Below are 25,641 nucleotides of genomic sequence, written 5' to 3' on the forward strand. Positions count from 1 at the left end.
CATCACATGGTTAGGCGGCTGAGTGTGCTAGCTCAGTTCTCTCTTCCTCTTCGTAAAAAGCTACCAGCCCCTCTCCTATTCTAACCCATTAATCTATTAATGGATTGATCCATTTACGAGAAGCCCCACCTCTCAATACGGCCACATCGAGGATTAAATTTCAACATGAGTTTTGAAGGGGACCAATATTCAAACTGCAGCAGTCTCTAACTGTAACTTATCTTATTAGTCAGAAGTGGTGGAATTTACGCTAGGCCCAAACTTAGGGTTCGGGGGACAGATATTAAATGTTATCTCATAAGATAGACACCAGAAAGCCAAGTTGTCAGAATATCCCTGCAGGACTTACAATGGGCATACCAACCAACATTCCCCTTCCTCCCAGTCTACAGAAAGAGAGAGCTGGGGAAGTGGAAAGGTGATTTTTAGGCCCTGAGGAGTACAGTATTCCTGGTGAGAAGGCCTTGAAGAGATGTACAGAGATTAAAGGTGCTTGCAAGATAGAGTGACTTGCATCTAGTTCCTTGGCTGAATGCTTGCCGAGTTGCAGAATACACAGGTCCAGTTAGGTGATGCTACAAAAGTAATGCATGGTCAGACAGTTCTTGGGAGAGTGTTGTGGTCTCATAAAGTGTGGGGCATGCCGGAACATGGACACTGAGTCAGCTTCTGGACTAGAAAACCTTAATGGTAGAGGTCACCACTGAATGACCGATGCTAGCAGGGCTTGAAGGAACGGTGGTGAGGTGTAATTAGGAAGGAAACAAGGTAAACAAGGTAACTATCCTACCCATCCTGGCTCCAATGGGATGTGATACTATATAGGTTCTTTTTTTTTTTTTTTTTTTTTGAGATGGAGTCTCGTTCTGTCGCCCAGGCTGGAGTGCAGTGGCATGACCTTGGCTCACTACAACCTCTGCCTCCGGGGTTCAAGCAATTCTCCTGCCTCAGCTTCCCCAGTAGCTGGGATTACAGGTGCATGCCACCGCGCCCAGCTAATTTTTTGTGTTTTTAGTAGAGACAGGATTTCACCACGTTAGCCAGGATGGTCTCAATCTCGACCTTGTGATCTGCCCGCCTTGGCCTCCCAAAGTGCTAGGATTACAGGCATGAGCCACAGCGTCCAGCCTACTATATAGGTCTTAACTATCTTTTCAATAGTAGATAGAATACCAGCCACTATTGCATGGGACAGTTATACCACTTTATAAAAGATTTTTTAAAGATTCTTCTACAATATGTATGAACAAACAATTTGCACAAAAGCTATTTGGTAACTTATGTACATGATGTGCTTAACCACAGCAGTATTTATAGCACTGGCAAAATACTATCTAAATGACCTAAAATATGAGGATGGTGAAATGAACTATACACATATCAACTTGATAATATTTAATTCTTAAAATACTAAGTCTATAAATTATGTAGCAAGAAAGGAAATTATAATGTTAAATAATGAGAGTAGCATATGAAAATATTCCTAGACTATGATTGCAATAGTACAAAAAAGGGCATAAGCCAATGTACAAATAAAACAAGAAAAACTGATGTCTTAGGCTAGTGGAATGTGGGTGATGTCTTTTTTGTATTCATTACTTCCGTTGTTATAAAATTGCTTACGCAATAAGTGAAATCAAAGGCCTAAAAAAGCTGAACAAATGGGTGGAAGAACAAGAGGCAGCTATTAGGCAACTCTTGAGGAATTTTGCTGTACAGAGACACAGAAAATGGGGTAGTATCTGGACGAGGGGTGTGAGGTCAGGGGAGGGAGGAGCTTTGTTGAAAATAGGAAAAATAGGGACATATTTTTATGCTGATGAGAATGAGCTATTAGAAGGAAAGAACTGATGGTAGAGAAAGCAGAGTTGCATCAGCAAAGTCCTTCAGTAAAGGAGAGAAAATGTGTACCCAACTCTTAATTGGATTTAGGTCTTGGTAGGGACGGGAGGTCTCAATCTGCAGTAACAGAGGACAGGTCCAGCGCCAGGTCGAATGTATGGGAACAGATGCAGTGGGTTAGCTATTTGATGGTGGAAAGTTGAGGAAATTCTCTTTTGATTGATTCCATTATCTCAGTGAAATCAGAAGAAGGGGGCCGGGCGCAGTGGCTCACACCTATAATCCCAGCACTTTGGGAGGCCGAGGTGGGCGAATTACGAGGTCAGAAGTTCAAAATCAACCTGGCCAACATGGTGAAGACCCATCTCTACTATAAATACAAAAAATTAGCTGGGTGTAGTGGCGGGAACCTGTAATCCCAGCTACTTGGGAGGCTGAGGCAGGAGAATCACTTGAACTCAGGAGGCAGAGGTTGCAGTGAGCCAAGATGGTGCCACTGCACTCCAGCCCAGGTGACAGAGTGAGACTGTCTCAAAAAAAAAAAAAAAAAAAAAAAAAAAGAAAAGAAAAGAAATAAGAAGCAAAGCGAGGTCAACTAAGAGTGGAGGTTATTGGAAGTTTAAGGAAATTGGAGACCAAATGAAAGAGTTAATGGACTAAGACAATATGGTAGAATTTCCTGAGAGAACCAAAGGGGCAATAACAGATCTTATTGCCATATCCTGTGAATGTGTCCTGATTATACAGTGTCAATTCCTTGAACACACAGCCTTTCTTCTTTCCCTGACTCTTAAAGAAAAGAGTTTTGTTTCAGCATCATGAACTGTTCCTAGTTTGTAAAAGGAGTTGGGTAATTGCTATCATCCACCTTTTTCATTTATGTGAACGGTGAGATTGAAAGTATACCTCTAGGAAGGCATCTTGAAGTGTCAGCTTGCATTTACTCTTTGAGTGTTTTATATGTTGGGACATCTTCTGGAAACAGCAGAATGAACTGATCTTAGACACTGATGCCCCATCCATCAGAAGCCATAATCTATGATTTATGGTCATGAATTAGATTATAGATTCTCAAGGGAAATGATGCTCCTCAGCAGCTGCACCAAAATAAAGAAATCTGTATCATTTTGCTCTATGAGTATAGCTTTTTGTGTGTGTTTTTTGCTTTTTTTTTTTTTTCTTTTTTCATTTGATGGTTTTAAGTGAAGACAGGACCACACAAATTGCATGACTAACTCCTCAAGCGTTAGGTACTTTTTGCAGCCATTTGCAGCCTACACACTGATGTCATGAGTAGTATTCAGTATCAGTGAGGTGGATGATGAGGGCACACTAGGATTTATTCTAAGTGGATCAGGAAATGAGGGTAAACAGAAAATTCTGAAGGAAAACATACACATCAAGAACAAAAGAAATTCAAATAAGCACTTTAATTCACAAAGAAAATGGTCAATATATATGTTCTCCTTTGTTCCTTTAAAGATACATGTTACATGACAAGGCTGGGTGCTGTGGCTCACACCTGTAATCCCAGCACTTTGGGAGGCTAAGGCAGGCAGATCACAAGGTCAGGAGTTTGAGACCAGCCTGACCAACATGGTGAAACCCTGTCTCTACTAAAAATACAAAAATTAGTCTGGCATGGTGGCGGGCACCTGTAGTTCCCAGCTACTTGGGAGGCTGTGGCAGGAGAATCTCTTGAACCCGGGAGGCGGAGGTTACAGTGAGCAGAGATCACACCACTGCACTCCAGCCTGGGCAACAGAGCGAGGCTCTATCTCAAAAAAAAAAAAAAAAAAAAAAAAAAAGATACATGCTACCTGACAAATGTGATGAGCAGGAAAGAACGATTCGAAGGTAAGAGTACCTAACTGGGATTTCTTATCTATTCCCCAGCTGTCCAGCTCAGGGAAACCACAGTGGTCCATCTCTGTGCAAAATGACAATCTTTCTTCTCAAGACTGCAAGGCAAAATTTTAAACTTTTATAGTCTAAAGTTGTTTCCTGTCTCTATGGAAACTTAAACCAGGGAGTATTGCTTCGAACACTGGTGTTTAGGCACTTTTTGGATAACATTGAAATGACTATTTCCTAGCACTTGGCAGATTTAAATCTAACAAGTCACAAAACAAGAAATATAAATGTCCAAGAAACTCATGAAAAAAAGTTCTAAGTAATTTTAAAATTCTATAGTAATTTTAAAATTCAAATTAAGCCAATAATGAACTACCACTTTCTGCACGTCAAGTTGTCTAAAGATTGTTTTAAGACAATGCCTAACGGTGAAGAGAATGTGGAGAAAGAGACTCTCATGATGCTTTTAGGAAAGGTTTAAGTCGACATACCTTCTTCAGACTACTTGATAAAATGTACCCCAAAGTTTAAAAACATTCCATTGTTTAATCAAAAGTATTTATAGAACATCTATGTCAAAGACTGGGAATTACACTCTATCAAATGACTAGACATTACATAAATAATTACAAGTACAATGAGGCCTGTGAAAGGAAAATCAAAGGGACATAGAGGCAAGGAATTAGGTCGGGTGTGGTGGCTCATGCAGCACTTTGGGAGGCCGAGGTGGGAGGATCACCTGAGGTCAGAAGTTCAAGGCAAGCCTGGCCAACATGGTTAAACCTATCTCCACAAGAATACCAAAATTAGCTGGGCATGATGGCGGTGCCCGTAATCCCAGCTACTTGGGAGGCTGAGGTGAGAGAATCACTTGAACCCGGGAGGCAGAGATTGCAGTGAGCCAAGATCGTGCCATTGCACTCCAGCCTGGGTGACAGAGTGAGACTCCATCTCAAAAAAAAAAAAAAAAAGCAAGGAATTAATCCTAAGAAAGTAATCAAAATTATGCAGTAAGATAGAATGAAAAAGTTTAGAATTACTTACATGTCCACAGACACTATATGAAATAAGCTATGGTATATCCATGTAATGAAATAATATGATGGCATTAAGAATAAAGCTATAGAAAAACAATAGAAATGTTCATAATATATTGGTAAATAGAAAATAAGGTGATAAAGTAGTGTATTTAATATGATGGAGTTTCATAAAAAGCTATCTATATCTATCTATCTATTCGTCTATCTATGAAGAATATGTCAGCAAAATGTTCTAATGATAATTTTTGGCTGGGGATTAGAATGACAATATTTTCTTCTTTGTGTTTATCTTCATGAACATTCTTACAGGCATAAAAATAACAAGTATATAATTGGACACAAGATAACTAATGTTTGAGAGAGATAATCCAAGGGACATATAATCAAATACTCTTCTATATTTCCTATAATCTGTCCTTGTCTTAATTAAACAGAATGCAATGTTCTTGAACTTCATTACTTTAATCCCCTGAAGAAATACTGTTACAAAATTATGATTGAATGTTGAATCTTTGGCTTTTATTAAGATGATATGAAGAATATTTTCTTAATCTTTTGCAAATTTACAGTCCAAGACATATGCCCTTATGTTACTACTTCTTTTGTAAGGAGCCATTCAACAAGTTTATAAGAGAATTGATGCTAGGAAAGAGTTTATTTTCCAGTGAGTTTTTATCAAACAGTACAAATTTTAGAACATGTCTTATTTTCCTTATTGCCTTGTTTGCCAGGAATATTAGAGCTAACTTTAGTGATCAATTAAAGTAAAGATCTGGCTCCTGGTACAATTAATTTTGTCCTATAAGTGCATTATGCTGCTCATTTTAATTTTAAAACTCTCTTTCTTATGTCTTTTAATAGGCAAGTCATCCCAAATTTTTTAAAAAAAGACATGCAAAGTAGAGAGATTTCCAGATGTTCTGTAATAAATAAATAAGAAAAACTAGAAATTAGAATTGTTTGCTGATCATGTATGTGTATATTGCTAGAGTTTAAACATAATTGGGCCAGGCACGGTGGCCCATGCCTGTAATCCCAACACTTTGGAAGGCTGAGGTGGGCGGATCACGAGATCAGTAGTTCAAGACCGACCTGACCAACATGGCAAAACCCCGTTTCTACTAAAAATACAAAAATTAGCCGGGCATGGTGGTGCACGCCTGTAATTGCAGCTACTCAGGAGGCTGAGGCAGGAGAATTGCTTGAACCCGGGAGGCGGAGGTTGCAGTGAGCCGAGATCATGCCACTGCACTCCAGCCTGGATGACAGAGCAAGGCTCCATCTCAAAAAAAAAAAAAGTTGTCTTTGTAGTACTTGAAGTGTTTTTTTTTGCTTTTTACATAGATAGTGAAAACATTAACTTTAAATCAGCCTATTTGAATTCCAACGTATTCTAAATGTAATCTTTACTGTAACTTCATTACTTTATTAGTAAACTACTGGTCAAAACATTAGCTTTCAGATAGCTTATTGTTTTGGAGAGTTAATGAAATGTATTTTGTTATCATAGAATGGATATTGTGAAAACATTTGATATTTTCAAGTCTAACCAAATCCCATTCCCACTTTTGAAAAAATCACTACTCATTCCTTCTGTGTTACTTTCATGAGAAGACCTTAACCTTAAGAAGACTAAGTTGAGATGAAATTTTGTATTCCCTAATGACTAGAGGCTGAAGTGTTCAAATGACCTTTTCCTTCCTGGGAGTGATTGCTGTAGGTCAGGCTTGATGTCATTGGCTGGAAAGTCACAAACAAAGTCATAGTTTTGGCTAAGGGTATAGTAAACTTGAATTGCAGACAAAGCTAATGCTTCCTCAGTGATGAAAGAAAAAAAAATTAGTCCTCTCTTCTGAACACAAACCGACATTGACTATAATCAGCCTCTTCTGGTGGGTTGAAGTTAATAATATTCTGAATCTGGTAGGCTGTGCTGTTTGACCATATGTCATCAGGTTAAAGCTACTAATGTTTGAGAACATTTCTGGGAATGTAGAAGTATTTCCAAGGAAAAATAAAGAATCTTAGTGCTGCAGAGATGGAAAAACCCTGTGGTGACCAATTCTCCTGTATCTAGAAAGGTCAATAAAGAAAGGGTTCATAATAAGTGGATTCTCTATCTGGAGCTCTAAAGTGTTTCTATGACTTTTTGCTGTAACGCACTCTTTCATTATTATTTTTTATTTTTGAGAGGGAGTCTCGCTCTGTTTCCCAGGCTGGAATGCAGTGGCTTGATCTCGGCTCACTGCAACCTCCACTCCTGGGTTCAAGCAATTCTCCTGCCTCAGCCTCCTGTGTAGCTGAGATTACATGCATCCATCCGCCACCATGCCCTGCAAATTCTTGTATTTTAGGAGGGACGGGGTTTCACCATGTTAGCCAGGCTGGTCTTGAACTCCTAACCTCAAATGATCTGCCCACCTCAACCTCCCAAAGTGCTAGGATTACAGGCATGAGCCACTGCACCCGGTCATGCTATAACATACTCTTCTTATTCAGTCTTTGAAAAAAAAAGCACTTGATGATACATGGGAATCTGCACAATTATCACAAAACATGAATATGGTAGCCAATGTTGCCCTCTTTTGAAAACCACCTGTCTTGTCAATGTCCCCTTAAGATGTGAATGTTCCAAATGTGATCTGTTTGGAGGAATTACAACGTCATATCATCTGGTCACTAAACATCTATTAAGGAAACCCAGTTATGTTAGCTTTTTACACGGTAGCTTTACCCTTTTGGCCTCTACTAACCATGTGATCACTTTTATGTGACTTTTTACCAAGCCAGTTTCTGCCATGTTATACTTGCCACACAGATTTTTTTTAACTTAGATGTAGAACTTTATTTATATTTATATCTACATCACAAATTTTATCCTAACCTTTTAGCTTGTAGAAAGGCTCTTACATTTTAATTTTGTCATCTATTCTACTAATTAGCATTCTCAAATTTATGACATTAAGATTTTGGCAAGAATGACACCTCTACAAAGATGTGAGCACTGTTGGTGGAACTATAACTCAGTACAGCTATTTTGGAGGTGAATTTGACAGTGTCTCTTAAAATGGAATATGCCGGGACCCAGTGAATTCATTCGTGAGTAGTGCCTCTGGAGAATAACTCAAATACATGCACACAAGGGCAAATGCAAAGATGGTCACTCCATCACTGTTCATAATAGCAAAGACTTGTATGCAACCTGCATGTACATCGATGCTGCATTATGTAGCGCAGATATACCATACTCTGGAATACTCTCTGCTGCAGTTGAAATGAGCAAGGTAGAGCCAGACTTAACTAACATGGAAAAACTTATATATATTGAGTGAAAATGCAAGCTGCTGAAAGATAAGAACGCTATTATACCATTTATATATACAAACATGGACACCCACACAAAACAATAGTTTCTTCTCTGTGGGTGCATTTATGTATATAAATGCACAAAGAAAGTCTGAAATGATACACACCAAACTGAGAAAAGTGGTTTCATGTGAGGAGAAGTGACAGTGGTTGTGGGTGGAGTCTAAAGGATACTCTCACTATTATCTGTAATACTCCATTTTTTTAACAAAGATATTGAATTAATATGTTTCTTAACTAATTAAAATATAATAACAAAAAGAATAAAAACAAATCTAATTCAATTTGTCAATAAAAGTGTTCAAAAGAAAAATAGCCTTAAGCTCATATTATAAAGTATTTCTATATCTTAAAAAAATTACAGCCGGCACGGTGGCTCACACCTGTAATCCAGCAACTTTGAGAGGCCCAGATGGGCTAATGGCTTGAGCCAAGGACTTTGAGACCAACTTGGGCAACATGGTGAAAACCATCTCTACAAAAAAAATTTTTTAAATTAGCCAGGCATGGTGGCCCACACCTATAGTCCCAGCTACTCAGAAGGCTGAGGTGGGAGGATCACCTAAGCCCTGAGGTGAGTAGTACAGGCTACAGTGAGCCAAGATGGTGTCACTGCACTCCAGCCTGGGTGACGCAAGTGAGACACTGTCTCAAAAAAAAAAAAGAAGAAAGAAAAAGAAAAGAAATAATGCATTTAAAAGAAGAAACCACCAATTTTAAGGCTAACTGCATGAGAAAGTCCAGGGACATCTTCTCACTGGAGAATTCTCAATGTGCACTTGTGAATATTTGGGGAATTGCATTAAATCAACCTATGCTATCTCTTATATACCATGATGCGGCCAATTTCTAGGCCCTCATGTTTTCATGTTCAGTAGGCTCTGGTACCGCACGTTCCACCTCTAATAGTGGAACTGAAACCTAAAATACCTGATAGCCCAACTTGGAGTAGCAAGGCAAAAAATAGATGAAGGGATTCTTCTCGAGGTCTTCTCTCAATATATGAGTGTAGCCATTTTTCCAGTGGGAAGGATAAGATAGGAGTGCAGATGTCACCGGAGAGCCGTCCCCTGGACTCCTACAAGACATCTTTACTTTCTGGACCTTCTGATTTACTTATTTTTTTCTTTTATTTTTAAAAGAATATTATTTATTACTCAAAAAAGCTTCATTTTTAAGTGTAACTCTCTGAATCTGTGCTCATGACTTCAACACTTTCACTCTTCTGCTCCTCGGAGGAAAGCATTCTTGATCCAGTCACAGACACACTTAGCACATGTGGAACAACAGTAGGCCCTGCTGATGTGTTTTTGTTTTAGACAATCTCATAGAACTTTATACCTCACAGCCCCAACCCAATGAAGTTGGCCTGGGCACACACTGCATGCAGATTTTGGTGCTTTTACAACCTGTTTGGTATAAAAGTAGACAATTATATTACCAGGGGTTTCGGATGGCATAGTTGTGTTAGAGGCTGTATTGTGGGGAAGCCCACAACATTAGGTCAAAAGCTGGACCATTCTGAGTACCTCTAGACACCATCCCCTGAAGACAAAAAAAAAAAAAAAAAAAAAAAAAAGAAGCATTTTCTCTTTTTTCTTAACAAATTTCATATCAAATTATTGTATTTTCCTCACTACGTATATTTTAAAATAACCTATTTAAGTAGAGAAAAAAAATGCAAGTATATGGTGAAAAAAAAATCAAGGAGTACAAAAACAGTACAATGAGGCTGGGCACAGTGGCTCACGCCTATAATCCTAGCACTTTGGGAAGCCAAGGTGGGTGGATCACTTGAGGTCAGGAGTTCGAGACCAGCCTAGTCAACATAGTGAAACCTGTCTCTACTAAAAATACAAAAATTAGCCGGGTGTGGTGATGTGTGCCTGTAATTCTAGCTGCTCAGGAGGCTGAGGCAGAAGAATCACTTGAACTCAGGAGGCGGAGGTTGCAGTGAGCCGAGATCTTGCCACTGCACTCCAGCCTGGGTAACAGAGCAAGACTCTGTCTCCAAAAAACACACAAAAAACAAAAACAGCAAAAAAACAAAAACAACAAAAAACAGTACAATGAGAAGTCTTCCTTTGACTGTAGACTTCAGTCCCCAGTTCTCCCTAAGGTGGACATTCCTGAAGTATTATCTATGTCTATGCAAGCATATATACTGTATGTGTGTATGTCTTCCTTCAAAAAATAGAAGTATATTATGGACACTGCAGTATATCTTACATTTTTTCCTTGTTTTCTACTTTTTCAACATATCTTAGAGATCATTTCATAGCCATAACATATAGGCCTACTTTATTTATTAAAAAACAACAAAGTTAATTATAGAGTTATATCTGGCAATGATAGGCTTTCAATAATTTATTAAATGAATGTCTCTACTATAATTTCTTTTTGCTAGCCCCTATTGATAACCATTTATATTGCTTATTTTCAGTCTTTTGCAACCACAAGCAAAGTTCAAGCACATACGTGCATACATCTTTGGGCATATGTGTGAATATGTCTGTAGAATAAATTTCCAGAAAGGAAAATCCTGGATCTAAAGGTATACTTATCTTAAGTATTGAAAGGTATTGCTGATTAGACCTCCCACCAAGAGTGAGAGTAACTGTTACTTTATACTATTGCTATAATTATTAAACTTTTTAACTATGCCCATCTGAGTAGAAGAAGAATAGATCTCATTCTAGGTTTAGTTTGTACTTTTTCTCACATTTTAAAAATCCACTTACATTTCTTTTTCTACAAACTACATGTTTATATGCCTTTGCCCATGGATCTTTTCTCATTGATAGTTAAGATATATTTTTGTATTTAGAACATTAGCTTTGATATCAAAGACACTGTGTATTTTCCCAGTTTGTCATTTGTCTTTTACTTTGTTTAGAGCAGGGGCAACATTGGTGGTGAGGACTTGTTTCCACAACCAATGGAAGTCTGTCCCAAAGGCAAATTCAAATTCTTGCTTCTTGCAAGGTTGCCTTAAAATGGCAAGTTTTTTCCTCTTAGTATTGGCATATTTTTTAAAAAGCCTTGAATTGAGAGTCAGGATGCCCCTTTTAATTAATATCTAAATAAGAACAAATGAACAATGAGATCAGAATCTCTGTAATCTGAGCACATTATACAGAAGATAAAGAATAACAGGGCCTTCCTGTAAAGCTCCATCTTTGTAACATATTTATTATAAATAACAATTTATTTGAATGAAATTAATGTAGGAAACACTGAGCTCCTTTGATTAAACAGCTCCTCCAATTCAGCTCTTAGAAAAGTTGAGCTAAAAAGATACAGAACATATGAATAAACATAATTACTTCTAGCATCCTTCTCATTAAAAGGTTAAAAAACCTGGGCCAGGCGCGGTGGCTCATGCCTGTAATCCCAGCACTTTGGGAGGCCAAGGTGGGTGGATCACCTGAGGTCACGAGTTCAAGACCAGCCTGGCCAACATGGAGAAACCTCGTCTCTACTAAAAATATAAAAATTAGCCAGGCATGGTGGCATGTGCCTGTAATCCCAGGTACTAGGGGGTCTGAGGCAGAAGGATCATTTGAACCTGGGAGGTGGAAGCTGCAGTGAGCCAAGGTTGTGCCACTGTACTCCAGCCTGGACAACAGACTGAGACTCCATCTCCTAAAAAAAAAAGGTTGTTAAAAAACCCAGCTGTTTGTGGTTGCCTAATGTTGCCTAATGGCCCTCTGGGAAGCTGCAAAGATGATTTAAGAGTAAAAAACATCATGAAGTTTTCATTTTTCTCATTTTTCAGAACTTAGGGTTTGATCTTGGGAAGGCAAAATCAGTCTATGAGCTGAGACTAGTCCCTTGATTATTATAGTCACATAGATCAGCAGTCCCCAACCTTTTTGACACAGGTGACTGGTTTTGTGGAAGACAATTTTTCCATGGATGGCAGGGGGCAGAGGATGGGGTGGGGGATAGTTTCAGGATGATTCAAGTGCATTACATTTATTGTGCAGTTTATTTCTATTTTTATTGCATTGTAATATATAATGAAATAATTATACAACTCACCACAATGTAGAACCAGTGGGAACCCTGAGCTTGTTTTCCTGCAACTAGATGGTCCCATTTAGGGATGATGGGAGACAGTGACCCCTGAAATGTGTTGTTTATGTCCAGTCTACTCTGTAATCTCATTTTGGTTGCTGTCACTGCAGAAAACTCTATTTCACAAAGACGACATGTTGGAAATGGAAGCGGGCTTTTCAATGCTTTCGTGACAACCTCACGATATTTCACCATGACTTTAATCCAGAATGTATGGAGATTTGAAGTCAGATCAAACATACTTTTAAGGCCACGGTCATTTGCCATCTCCAGCAGCAGATCCTCTTCCAGCATGGACAAAGTTGATTCCCCTGGCTTATTCACAAATGGGTGGCCGATCCTTTCCTTCCCAGTTCGGGGGTCTTTTGTGACTGGGAAATAATACTCAAACTCTTTGAAATCTCAGATAGGTGATCATGCACCAGCTGGGAGAAAGAAGGCCCTGACTCAGTCTCTTTCTAAATCTCTGCTAATGTCTGAAGCATGTCAGAAATCCCAATGTTCACTTGTTGCCCACATAATTTCAGTTTGGCTTTTTTTTTTTTTTTGAGATGTAGTCTCACTCTGTCACCCAGGTTGGAGTGCAGTGGCATAATCTTGGCTCACTGCAACCTCACCCTCCTGGGTTCGAGCAATTCTCCTGCCTCAGCCTCCCGAGTAGCTGGGACTACAGGTGCACCACGCCCAGCTAATTTTTGTATTTTTGGTATAGACGGTGTTTCACCATGTTGGTCAGGCTAATCTCGAACTCCTGACGTCAAGTGATCTGCCGGCTTCAGCCTCCCAACGTGCTGGGATTACAGGCTTGAGCCACTGTGCCCAGTCCTAGTTTGGCTTTGAATGCAGCCACTTTATCTTACAACTTGAACAGTTGTTGTTCTGCCTTGGAGTGACAGATTGAGTTCATTAAGCAGGCTGAATATGTCACAAAAGTAATCAAGTTTTGTGACCCATTCTGTGTCACTAAAATGTGCTGCCCATGGTGACTTTTTTCTAAATGCCTGGAGCAGATCTTGTAACTCAAAAACTCTGGCTAGTGATCTACTTTTAGGAAGCCATCTCACTTCTGTGTATAAGAGAAGACTTGTGTGCTCTGCATCCATCTCCTCACAGAGCTGTGTGAACGGATGTGAGTTAAGGGTATGTACTTTAATGTGGTTGATAATTATAATCACATCCTGCAAAATGTTGTTAAGTTCAGGTGACAGCTTTTGACTAGCCAGCATTTCTGTATGGATGGCACAGTGTGTAGACTCACATTCAGAAGTGACATCTTTGACCCAAGTAGTGAAATCGCAAAGCGAATCAGTCATGGCAGCCACTCCGTCCATACATATGCTGGCACAAAATGACCAGTGCAGTTTTCCTGATATGTAATCATTCAAAGACTTGAATAGCTCTGCAGCTATGGTGTTGGTTGGCAACAAAAGTGCATACAACATATCTTTGTGCACATCCTCCTGAAAAACATAGCATTGTCACCTGTTGTCAACATCTCTGGACTCATCAACCTGCATTGTGTACCACAGTGACTCTCTAAAATTGTGACTCAATATCGTCTGCTATTTTATCACTTTGTCTAGTTATGGTGCTAACCAAAAGAAGAACATGTGCCACCTTTTGAACTGCAGCCTCTCCTAAAAGTTCACAGCAAATGTCCTTAGAGCAGGCAGGGTCAACTCTTCACCAATAGTAAAGGGCTTCTTAGCTTTAGCAATGCAGTTAGCCACTAATGATGCTCTCAGTGGAGACACATTTGATGAAGTGGTGGCCTTCGAAAATTGCTTCTGTTCTTCATGTTCACATGGTTTTCTTTTCTTCTTTTTTTAGACGGAGTCTTGCTCTGTTGCCCAGGCTGGAGTGCAGTGGTGTCATCTGGGCTCACTGGAACCTGTGCCTCCCGGGTTCAAGAAGTTCTCCTGCCTCAGCCTCCTGAGTAGCTGGGATTACAGGTGCCTGTCACCATGCCCAACTAATTTTTGTATTTTTAGTAAAGATGGGGCTTCACCATGTTGGCCAGGCTGGTCTTGAACTCCTGACCTCAGGTGATCTACCCACCTCAGTCTTCACATTGTTTTCTTTTTTTAAAAAAAAACTCCAAAGACTTGTCTTTTAATGCTTGGTCTCCATGTTACGAAGCGGTTTTTAAGGTTACGTGGCTTCGTTGGATAGCCAGTCACCACATATTATACAAAGTGGGTTCAGAGAATGTGAATACCCTGTTGCAATGAACTTGTAATTTAAGTAAGACTCTGGGTATTTTCTTTCAAACGCGGCTTTCTTTCTTTTGGCAGTCTTAGAGACTTCTGCTGTCACATCACTGGGTCTTTCCCCCTTTTCAAAGAAGTTTTCCAGTGACGTTTGTTTTTTACTCATTTTGGCTAGGATTAGCTTGTGGGTTTACCAAAACTGTGCCTGAGACAAATATGTAGTGCAAGAAAGACGTACAGACCGAAGTGGTAAATAAAATAATGGGAGGATCACCCGTGGACTGAAATAAGTGTCAGAGTCTGATTTAAAGCCTGCCACCAGATGCAGCTTGTCCGTTGCCACTCACTGATAGAGTTTTGGTATGACTCTGCATGCAATTGATTTACTATGGTCTCTGTGCAGCCAAATCTCTCTGCCAATGTTAATCTGTATTTGCAGTCACTCCCCAGCACCAGTATCTCTGCCTCAGCTCCACTTCAGATAATCAGGCATTAGATTCTCATAGGGAGTGAGTAACATATATCCCTCACATGTGCAGTTGACAATAAGGTTAATGCTCCTATGAGTATTTTTTTTTTTTTTTGAGAAGGATTCTTACTCTGTTGCCTAGGCTGGAATGCAGTGGCACAGTCTTGGGCCACTCTATCTCCTGGGTTCAAGCGATTCTCCCGTCTTAACTTCCCAAGTAGCTGGGACTACAGGAGTGCGCCACCACGCCTGGCTAATTTTTGTATTTTTAGTAGAGACGGGGTTTCACCATGTTGGCCAGGCTGGTCTAGAACTCCTGACCTCAGGAGATTCTCCCCCCTTGGCCTTCCAAAGTGCTGGGATTACAGGTGTGAGCCACTGTGCACAGCCTCCTGTGAGTATTTAATGCCACCGCTGATTTGACAGGAGATGGAGCTCTAGTGGTAATATGCACAGCAGAAGGCCATTCACCTTCTGAGAACAATGAATAATTGAAGCTTGGTGATCTATTAGAGTGACAATACAATATTTAAAAATAAAATAGCCAAATGCAACAAAAGCCGTTGGATATTTCTGGAAGTTTTGTATCTTTGTTATTGTTTATTTGTTTTTAAAAGTCAAGGACAAAGGTCACCTAAATAATTTTCTGTGCTAAAGCACAATTAGGTGACATTAAAATCTGTCATCAGAACACAAAAAGTAGACAGTAATTTTACTACCTCTTGTGGAGATAAAATACAGTGGTTCACTCCATTATTTCATACCTGATAGTATGACGAAGATCTGGAGAACTAATAAGAACTAATAAGTTCATCAAAAATAAGAACTAATAAGATTATTTTTATTTTCTAGGTTTTAGAAAACAATAATTTGCAAATTTTTGTGAGATTTTCATAAGGAAATGGGTTTAATGTGATTTTAATTGTAAAATAGTTAAAAGAAAGACTTCCACAGACATTGACTACACTGATACCTGCCCCTCCATACTATAGATGATGATGAACTTAGCTTTCAAAAACAGCTTTTTGTGATGAAAATAATGCATTCCTTCATTTGTCAAAAAAGAAACAAACAAGCAAACCAAATTATTGAGGCCCCACTTAGTGCCGTTAGGTCCTTGGAATACAGCAATGCACAGGTCAGAAGGATCTCTGCTCTAAGTTTTCTTGTGTTATATTAGGGGAAGGAAACTGATAATAAATACAAAAGCAAATAAACAAGATACAATTTTAGATGATAAGTTTATATGATAGTAATTCATTGTTTGCATAAAAAATTCTACCTTCCAAAATATCACTACAAATACTTTAGTGTTTCTCATTCTATTATGTGTAGGAGAGCACATTAAAAAAATGAGATACTATTATACAGTTTTGTAACCTACTTCTTTCAATTAACAATATACAATATTGTGAGCATTTTTTTTCATGTCATTATATGTTCTCCCACAAAACTGTTCATTTGGCTACACGGAACATACTACTTTGAATGAATATAATATAATTTATATGAATTATACAAAGTGGGTTCAGAGAATGTGAATACCCTGTTGCAATGAACTTGTAATTTACGTAAGACTCTCGGTATTTTCTTTTAAATGCGGCTTTCTTTCTGTTGGCAGTCTTAGAGCCAAGGATATAATGAACACCCAGGTTAATAAATATTGTGTGCATCTATAATCGTTTGTTGAGAATAAATTTCTTGCACCAAGACTGTTGGCTCAAATGGTATTTAAATTTCAAAAATTGGGCCAGTCATGGTGACACATGCTTGTAATCCCAGCACTTTGGCATGCTGAGACTGGCAGATCGCATGACCCCAGGAGTTTGAGACCAACCTGGGCAACATGGTGAAACCTGTCTCTATAAAATACACAAAATATTAGCCAGGCATGGTGGCATGCACCTGTAGTCCCAGCAAACCTGGGAGGCTGAGGTAGGAGGACCACCTGAGCCCAGGAGGTCAAGGTTACAGTGAACCACGATTCTGCCAATGCACTCCAGCTTGGGTTGACAGAGTGAGACCCTGTCTCAAAAAAGAAAAAAAAAATCAAAAATTAAAAATGTGATGTACTCTTTTAAACAGTTTTCCCAAAATGCATATAACTTAGCCTCCCTCTGACTGGTGATAAGGTCTCTGGTTCACCTCATCCTTAACAGCACTGGGTAATATATTTTTCCCCCCAACCTTATGGGAGAAAAAAACTCATTTTCATTTTGACATCCATTATTTTTCTTTCTCTTTTTTGAAGATTCAATTCACGTATCATGAAATTCACCATTTAAAAGTATGCAATTCAATGGTTTTCAGTATATTCACAAAGTTGTGTAATAACCATCACCACTATCTAATTCCGGAACTCTTTTATAAGTCCCAAAGGAAATCCCATACTCATTAGCAGTCACTCCCCATTTTCCTCTCCTTCAGCCCTGGCAACCACTAAGCTGCTTTCTGTTTCTATGGATTTGCCTATCCTAGGCATCTCATATAAATGGAATTATACAACACGTGGTCTTTTCTGTCTTTTTCCACTGAGCGTAATGTTTTCAAGCTTTATCCATGTTGTAGCAAGTATCAGTAATTCATTTCTGTTTATTGCCAAATAACATTTCATTGTATGGATATACCACATTTGATTTATCCATTCATCATTTGATGGACATTTGGCTTGTTTCCACATTTTGGTTATTATGAATAAAGCTGCTATGAACATGTATGTACATATTTTCATGTGAATATATGCTTCCAATTCTCTTGGCTACATACCTAGGAGTGGAATCGCTGGGTTGTCTGGTGACTGTTTAATTTTAGAGTAACTGTCACACTGCTTTTATATTGACTACATCATTTTACCTTCCCACTAGCAATGTTTGAGGGTTCCACTTTTACTACATCTTCAACACGTGTTATTTTTTGTTGTTATTTCTTAATTATAGCTCTCCTGGTGGGTGTAAAGTAGTATCTCATTGTTGTTTTGATTTATATTTCTCTAATGTCTAATGATGTTGAGCCCCTTGTCATGTGCTTGTTGGCTATTTGTATATTTTCTTTGGAGAAGTGTCTGTTTAAATATTTTCCCATTTGAAAATTAGTTATTTGTTTGAATTGTAGGGAATGCAAATTATTTAAGTGCTTGTAGTTGCTTCCCAGCTTTCTGGATGCCACTGTTAAAAAATATAATGACTTAGATTTTATCCCCGTGCTCCTGGAATACTCAGGTTTCTGTGACACAGAGTTCGACTAAGAGTTCAATCATTCTAGGGACTACTCAGCACCACTGTAGCACCTACAGAGATCATCTGGAGGGAGTGATTTTGTCTCAACAGATCCATTTTCAATGAAGATGAAATGAATCCATTTTGGAGACAGACGTTAGAGAACTGATGGGGTTCAGGACATGCTACCCCAAAATAATGGTACCTTGGCACTTGAGAAAAGAGCAAAAGCAAGAGGGTTACTTTCACTTTCCCCAGATCTTCTCTTCTGAGGCAGGCCATAAGACCTTCATTCCAGAGGTGCTTTCCCTATACCTGGAGGAAAGGGACATCCTTATCTCTGAAGACACAGGGACAGGGAGAAGAATCTGAGCAAGTAGGCTTTGCTAAGTAAGTCCCCCCAGTTTATTACCGTTAGATCACAGACTTGTCTAATCATATTTCTCCATGACTTCCACTTCTTTATCAATCCTAGGCTTAAAAATACACAGGTTTCCCTGTGAACTTCAGGTCTTCATTTCTGAAGGCTCCTGTTTTGTGTAAAACGTACATAAATAAGTTAGTGTGTTTTTCTCTTGTTAATGTGTCGTTTGTTACAGCGGCTTCAGCCACAAACCTAGTAATGAATGGGGACAATATTTTTTTCCTCCTCTATAGAACATATGCCATCTGCAAGAAGAAAGAATAATATGCCTGGTTTTGGGCCCGGTGCGGTGGCTCAGGCTTGTAATCCCAACACTTTGGGAGGCTGAGGCGGGCAGATCACCTGAGGTCGGGAGTTCGAGACCAGCCTGACCAACATGCAGAAACCCCGTCTCTACAAAAATACAAAAAATTAGCCCTGCGTGGTAGTGGCGCATGCCTGTAATCCCAGGTATTCGGGAGGCTGAAGTAGGAGAATCACTTGAACCCGGGAGGCGGAGGTTGCGGTGAGCCGAGATCGCGCCATTGCACTCCAGCCTGGGCAACACGGGCAAAACTCTGTCTAAAAAAAAAAAAAAAAAAAAAAAAAAAGAAGAGTATGCCTGGATTTAAAGCTTCAAAGAATTTACTCACACTCCTATATTTAACATTCTAGAAATGCATCTGGAGTTAAAGCCCTCTTGGAGACATAAGAACAAATGCACTTAGGCATGGCCTTTTGAAACCTAATGTTTCTACAAGGAGGCACGTCCATACTTGCAACTCCTTCTAGAAGCTTCCCTAAATCTCCTGCCTCCCCACGCTGAGTTACCCCATGTCTGAAATGCCACAGCACTTAGTCTTACTCTTCTATGGCCTACTTTCTACTGCTATTTGTGTTACTCATGCTACCCATCTTATCTCCCTCACTGTGTGAGACGCTCCCATCAGATTTGGCATCTCCCATACACTCAACAATGTGTTGCACACAGTAGGTACTCAATACATGCAAATTTTCTGAACAGATATTTTGCTAATCATCTGTAGCACCTGCTATATCCTACTGAAAATCACCAAAATGCAATTAACTTCAATTTTACATTTGGGATTTACAGAAAATAACTCTCTCTCCAAGAAATGCATAACAATTTAGCTAGGGCAAATGCCAGCTCCGAGTGAAGACATTAATGCGCTTCAATCGCGATAAGGATTTGAGTCCCATCCTCATCTTTCTGCGTCGTCTAATTCAAGTTAGGTCAGTAAAGGAAATCTTTTCCTCTTAGCAACCCAATCCGCTCCCCTTCTCTGGCCTCTTTTTCTCCTTTTGTTGGTAGACTACTTCAGCCTCTGTCCTTTAAAGTTTATGCCCCACGTGTACCCCTCGTCTTTTGGTGATTTAGAGATTTTCAAAGCCTGCTCTGACACAGAATCTTCCTTGGATTCCAACTTCTCTACTTTGGGGTGGAAACGGCTTCTCCGTTTTGAAACGCTAGCGGGGAAAAAAATGGGGGAGAAAGTTGAGTTTAAACTTTTAGAAGTTGAGTCACGGCTGGTTGCGCAGCAAAAGCCCCGCAGTGTGGAGAAAGCCTAAACGTGGTTTGGGTGGTGCGGGGTTAGGTGGGGGTGACTTCTGGGGGACAAGGGGCAGTGGAGCCCCGGGACTGCCAAGGCCCTGCCGCGGCCTCCGACGCGCGCCCCCCGCCCCTCCCCCGCCCCCGACTGAGGCCGGGCTCCCCCCGGGACGGATGTCGCGCGCGCTTGCGTGTTGTGGCTGAACCGCCGGACTCAGAGGCAGGCCCCAAAAACCCCGAGCGAGTAGGGGGCGGCGCGCAGGAGGGAGGAGAGCCGGGGGTGCGGGAGGCTGGTGGGTGTCGGGGGTGGAGATGTAGAAGATGTGACGCCGCGGCCCGGCGGGTGCCAGATTAGCAGACGCGGTGCCCGCGGTTGCAACGGGATCCCGGGCGCTGCAGTTTGGGAGGCGGCTCTCCCCAGGCGGCGTCCGCGGAGACAGCCATCCCTGAACCCCAGCTCCCGGGCCGCCGGCTCGCCGCGCACCAGGGGCCGGCGGACAGAAGAGCGGCCGAACGGCTCGAGGCTGGGGGACCGCGGGCGCGGCCTCGCGCTGCCAGGCGGGAGGCTGGGGGGCCGGGGCCGGGGCCGTGCCCCGGAGCGGGTCGGGGGCCGGGGCCGGGGCCGGGGAGCGGCGGCTCCCCGCGCGGCTCCAGCGGCTCGGGGTCCCCGGCAGGGCCCGGGAGGGACCATGGCAGCCGGGAGCATCACCACGCTGCCCGCCTTGCCCGAGGATGGCGGCAGCGGCGCCTTCCCGCCTGGCCACTTCAAGGACCCCAAGCGGCTGTACTGCAAAAACGGGGGCTTCTTCCTGCGCATTCACCCCGACGGCCGAGTTGACGGGGTCCGGGAGAAGAGCGACCCTCACAGTGAGTGCCAGCCCGCTCTCCCCGCCCCATTTCAATTTCCTGGGTTCTCGCCCTCTCTCTCCCCTCCAGCCTGCCCGCTCTTCCCGGATCTTCACTGCGACCCTAGCGGTCCGTGTGGTTTTTGGCCGTGCGGCCCTCGGCGGTTTCGGGTTCACCACCCACCCCCTCCTCCCTGGGCTGTGGCGGAGGCCCGGGCGTCCCCCGGGCTTTGGGGTGTGCCAATTTGCCCTGTAAACCAGTACCCCCGGCCCGGAGCCGCGGCGCGCCGGGGCCTCGCGGACTGGCTTCCTTCCCGCAGACAACCTGTCGCGTCGGGGATGCCCGCGGCCCCGCCGTGCAGCTCTGGCCACTTCTGCCTGCTGCGTGCTGTCCTGGGGACAGAGACAGGATGGACCGCAGCAGAACGAAACGGTCTTTATTGGAAAAACACCTTTCCTGAGTCCTGCCCTTAAATTCCGACTCGGGACGACCCGAGGCATTTGGTACACTACTCTCACCCACTGTGTTTTATATTCTTATGAATTGACGAAAGCTGAAAGAGTAAAAACAAAAACCAACCAGCCAACCAGCAAAAAATCCAGATGTTGATAATAAAGTGCGACAGATTTGTTTCAGTAGTGAAAAGAAGTGCAAACACTTTAATCTTCCACCTGCAGTGACTAGCTTTGAGACCTTAAGCCGGTTTCCTCATCCCTCACGTGGGGTTAATACATTACTACCTTGCAGCAGGTTTGAGGATGAAATGAGAATTGCAGTTTTGCTTTCTGTAAGAAACAATGTTTGTGGTTCTAGAAAGAACACTGGCCTAAATCAGGGGTTCTTGGACTTTAGGGGATCCCCTAAGTCTGGAGTGGGGGCTGAAGATTTGCATTTCTAACATGTTCCCCGGGGATGCTGATCACATCACACTTTGAGAGCCACTGGTCTAGAGGAAAGAGAAAGAAAGGGGCATAAGATGAGCCGATTTACAACACTGATGGAATTTGAAGTGAGAGAAAGAGGACTAGAATATATTTTAACCTGTCCTCCCGCAAGCGTATGTAAACATCTGTTTTAAAAGCTGTGTGTTACGGCGTTCCTTCCTTTATGGGTTCCAGGTGGAGAATCTGATTCTCTCATTGCCTGAGAAAAGACCCACAGGGGTCCCAGCGCCACTCCCCTGTAGTTCTGCCTTTGTCTTGGGATGCTAATGGGATGTCATGAGGGGAGGTGGAGGGGGTGGGGTGGAAGAGGAGAAAATTCTACAACCAAACATGAATTGGCAGAAGAATGGGAAATACATTTTTATATGAGCTGAGTCTTTATTGCTTCCAAAATAGCAACCAGCAAGAGAGGCAAGTCTTTAATTTTTTTCAGGCTTGCCGTAATTTAAAAATTTTATCAATCACTTAATCCCTAAAACTGAAAGGATTCTTGTAACCTATTACATGGGTTAGTGCTATTTCTCTATTCTGGTAACTTGAGTATCTATTTCACAAAATTATCTTTGTGATTGAAATTTGTTCTGCAGTTGTCTGCTAGGCCGTCTCATCTGACAAGGGCAAGGTGCTGTGTGTCCCAATTGGTTTTGTTCTTTTCTAGTATCACAAACTATTTATTAAAAAGCATGTATTATGACCAGAGGACAGAAGAATTTCCCTCTAAATTAATATTTGAGGCTTCCCCTAATACTCTTTTTTTCAGACTCTTTTAGTTGCTGAATCATTTTTTCTTTGAAGATTTTGATACCTGATTCGCCTTAGAATAAAACTATATAGAGGCTAGCCAGTGGACATAACTTTGAATTGCATACCACATTACCACCATTGTAAAAACAACTGTTAACTTTTTCTTCCTAACTGTGAGTTGGGTTTTCATTTTTGTAATCTTACTTTAACTCTGTGGTTCTCAAATGGGGATGATTTTGCCTCCCAGGGGACATTTGACAATGCCTGGAGACATTTTTGGTTGCTGTAACCTGGAAGGGTGCTACTGACATCTAGCAGGTAAAGGCCAGGGATGCTGCTAAACATCCTACATTGCACATTATAATAACCCCAACAAAAACATTTTTTGACCCCAAATGTCACTGGTGCTCAGGTTGAGAGCTCTGCTAACTTTATAACTAGCTAAAGATAAGATGTTAAAAGGGAAAAGTAGAATAACACATCCAGACTTGTGGAGACTACTATTTTTTAAAAAATTTTTTATTTCCATAGGGTTTTAGGGAACAGGTGGCAATTGGTTACATGAGTAAGTTCTTTAGTGGTGATTTGTGAAATTTTGGTGCACCCATCATCCGAGCAGTATACACTGCACCGAATCTGTAGTCCTATCCCTCCCCAACTTCACACCCTTTCTTCCCAAGTCTCCAAAGAAACTACTCATTTTTTAAAAAAGGATACCTGTACTAGGCAATAGACTGACAAGAATACAAATCTAAAAATGACAAACTTCATCCATTTCTATGTAGCCCAACCTGGACATAAATTTAAATACAGTATATTATTTTCTCACATATTGAATGTTTACTGATAGTTGACCAAACCAGGAGGAGACCCCCCAAAACAAATAAAACCGACCAGAAAACATGGAGAAGAGTTAATAGTAGCCACAGTTTCCTACTACACTATGGCTCAGATTCCTAGACCTGTTTGAAAAGTTGAAAAATCCATGGTCTCATTCCTCAGACTGTTTTGTCCAATTGACCTGAACATCTGTCACTGGAATTTTTTTTTCCTTTGTCATGACACTTTCTGCCCAATGTCTTCTAAACTGCAGGTAACTTTTGAAAGGCCAAGTTCAACCATTTTAACATTTAGTATGGATGAAATAGTGCAGTTTCTTCCCCAAAAGCTTGCCAGAAGAACTGGAGTTTGGGGAGGGATGCTTTGAAGACTCTGATATAAATGATGGGGCCCTGGAGAGGTACAGGAGAAGAGGAGGCAGAGTGGGGAGCTGTGAGTTAGGAAAGAGAAGAGAACGTACTAAAAGAAGAGGTAGGAGAAGATGACACAACACAAATGCTTCCAATTTTCAGTGTTGCTGAAGGTCAGCTGTGCTTCACACCTGGGCATTCTCCTGAATTTTCACTCAAAAGGGCCCATTTTCTGGCGTTTTTCTCGTAGTCCTGGAATAATCTTCATTTGACATGAGAGTCTTGATAAAAACAAGATGTTAAAAGTGGTTACAGAGTTTCTCCTTCTCCAGCATGTGCGCTGCACTCCCGCCTTCCTTTTGGCATCCTTAACTTTTGGCAGGCCTCTTTCAATGCGGTGGGAATGGATAATATTAAGTATATACTTTAAAGTAGCAAGCCGTGTAAAAACATTCAGAAGAGAGAACATTTTATCCCAAGCAGCACGTACAACATGTGGTAGAGTACAGTAAGTGAAATGGATGCTGCTTATGCACACTTAGTATTCAATTTATTCCAGGTGCTCTTATTTAGAAAAAAAGAAAAATGAGGGTAATTAGAAGTACTGGATCTACCCTTGGGCTTCTCCCAGGAGGTGACTGCCTGTCTGCCACACTTCTTTGCTTCCAGGCTCCAGAGGACGCTGAGACTTGGAAAGGCAGAGGGACCTGCCCACTCCAGTGTGGATCAGGGTGGCTTGTAGGTGGGCCTGACCCCTGGGCTCTTTACTACTGCATGTGTTCCATGCAACCCTAGGCATAAAAACATGGACTTGTGAAATCAAAGGGAGGCTTCAGACCTTATGGTTTACCCATCTTTTTTTACAGAAGAGGATACTGAAGCTCAGAAAAGTCACCAATTACTGAAGTTCAATTGTGGGTTTCCTCTTTTGTTATCCTGAATGAGCTTCTTACCACCTGGCCCCTCACCTTCTCTTCCTGCCATCCCTCAGCCTCAGTGCGCTCTTCCATTCCACCGTAGAGTGTGCCCTGCTGGACCCCACTTTGGTTAGGCTTGCTCCATTTCAGGGTAGTGAGCTACTACCCCTTTGAGGAGTTCTTACTAGTTTACGGGTGCCTCAGATTGATTTCCTGGGGTTTTGGATAAAGCCACCTTTCCATCTCTTCACTACTGCCTTTGGGGTAAATGGAACCATTGATTTAATAATACACGTATTCTCTCCCCCTACGTCTCTTTGGTAATATCTGGCAAGTGGATAGCAATAATTTTACGTAATGAACTTGATATTTACTGTAATAAATATTGTGTGCAGTAAACAAATGAAGTCAGAATCTAATAGCTCATTTAATCTTGGAAATCATGTAATCAGTACAGCAATGAAAGGACAATTCATGAGTCATAGATATTACCACACCTTAGGAGCCTTTTAAGATGAGTTTGATGCCAAGTGACTTCAGCCTAGAAAAGGCAATATCCCCTCATGACATGCCCTGAGGGGTTTCATTTGTTTATAAAATGACCATTATGTAATTAGACTTTGACAATGGTGTAACAATTAGGTTCTAAGTATTCTCATTTTGATTTATGATGCCATTTTACGTGGAAGGACATGATTTTAAAGTTTAATTAGAAAATAAAATGTTACAGATGTAATGAACAAAACAAGAACCGTTCTTTAAATATTATAAGCACAAAATTGACTTTCTTCATCTACACACTGATTCTGAGAACTCATCATCAGTGATGTTGAAAAGACGATTTAAGGTCTCACATTATTGGAACTACTATTTTAAAACCACGAGATGCCTGTACAAGATGGTAATTACACATGTGCTGTAGTCTTTGCTTGTTTTTCCAATTCTAGTGTT

The 25,641-nt window shown here is 41.1% G+C and overlaps 1 protein-coding gene across 3 annotated transcripts in view; it reads left to right on the forward strand.

The window, feature by feature from the left end:
- The first annotated feature begins 20,240 nt into the window (after positions 1–20,240).
- Positions 20,241–25,641, forward strand: part of FGF2 (fibroblast growth factor 2) — a 72,204-nt gene continuing 66,803 nt past the window's right edge. The window contains exons 1-2 of one of the 3 annotated variants that reach the window (XM_078002709.1): positions 20,241–20,342; positions 20,724–20,916. In XM_078002709.1, coding sequence (XP_077858835.1) covers positions 20,739–20,916 — 178 coding nt within the window. In that variant the 5' untranslated portion in view covers positions 20,241–20,342; positions 20,724–20,738. Of the gene's footprint in view, positions 20,343–20,394; positions 20,917–25,641 lie in introns of those variants that run through there. The other 2 variants (XM_078002710.1, XM_028848761.2) reach the window with 2 other exon arrangements.

This window comes from Macaca mulatta, chromosome 5 (genome assembly GCF_049350105.2).
Source record: "Macaca mulatta isolate MMU2019108-1 chromosome 5, T2T-MMU8v2.0, whole genome shotgun sequence".
Taxonomy (NCBI): Eukaryota; Metazoa; Chordata; class Mammalia; order Primates; family Cercopithecidae; genus Macaca; species Macaca mulatta.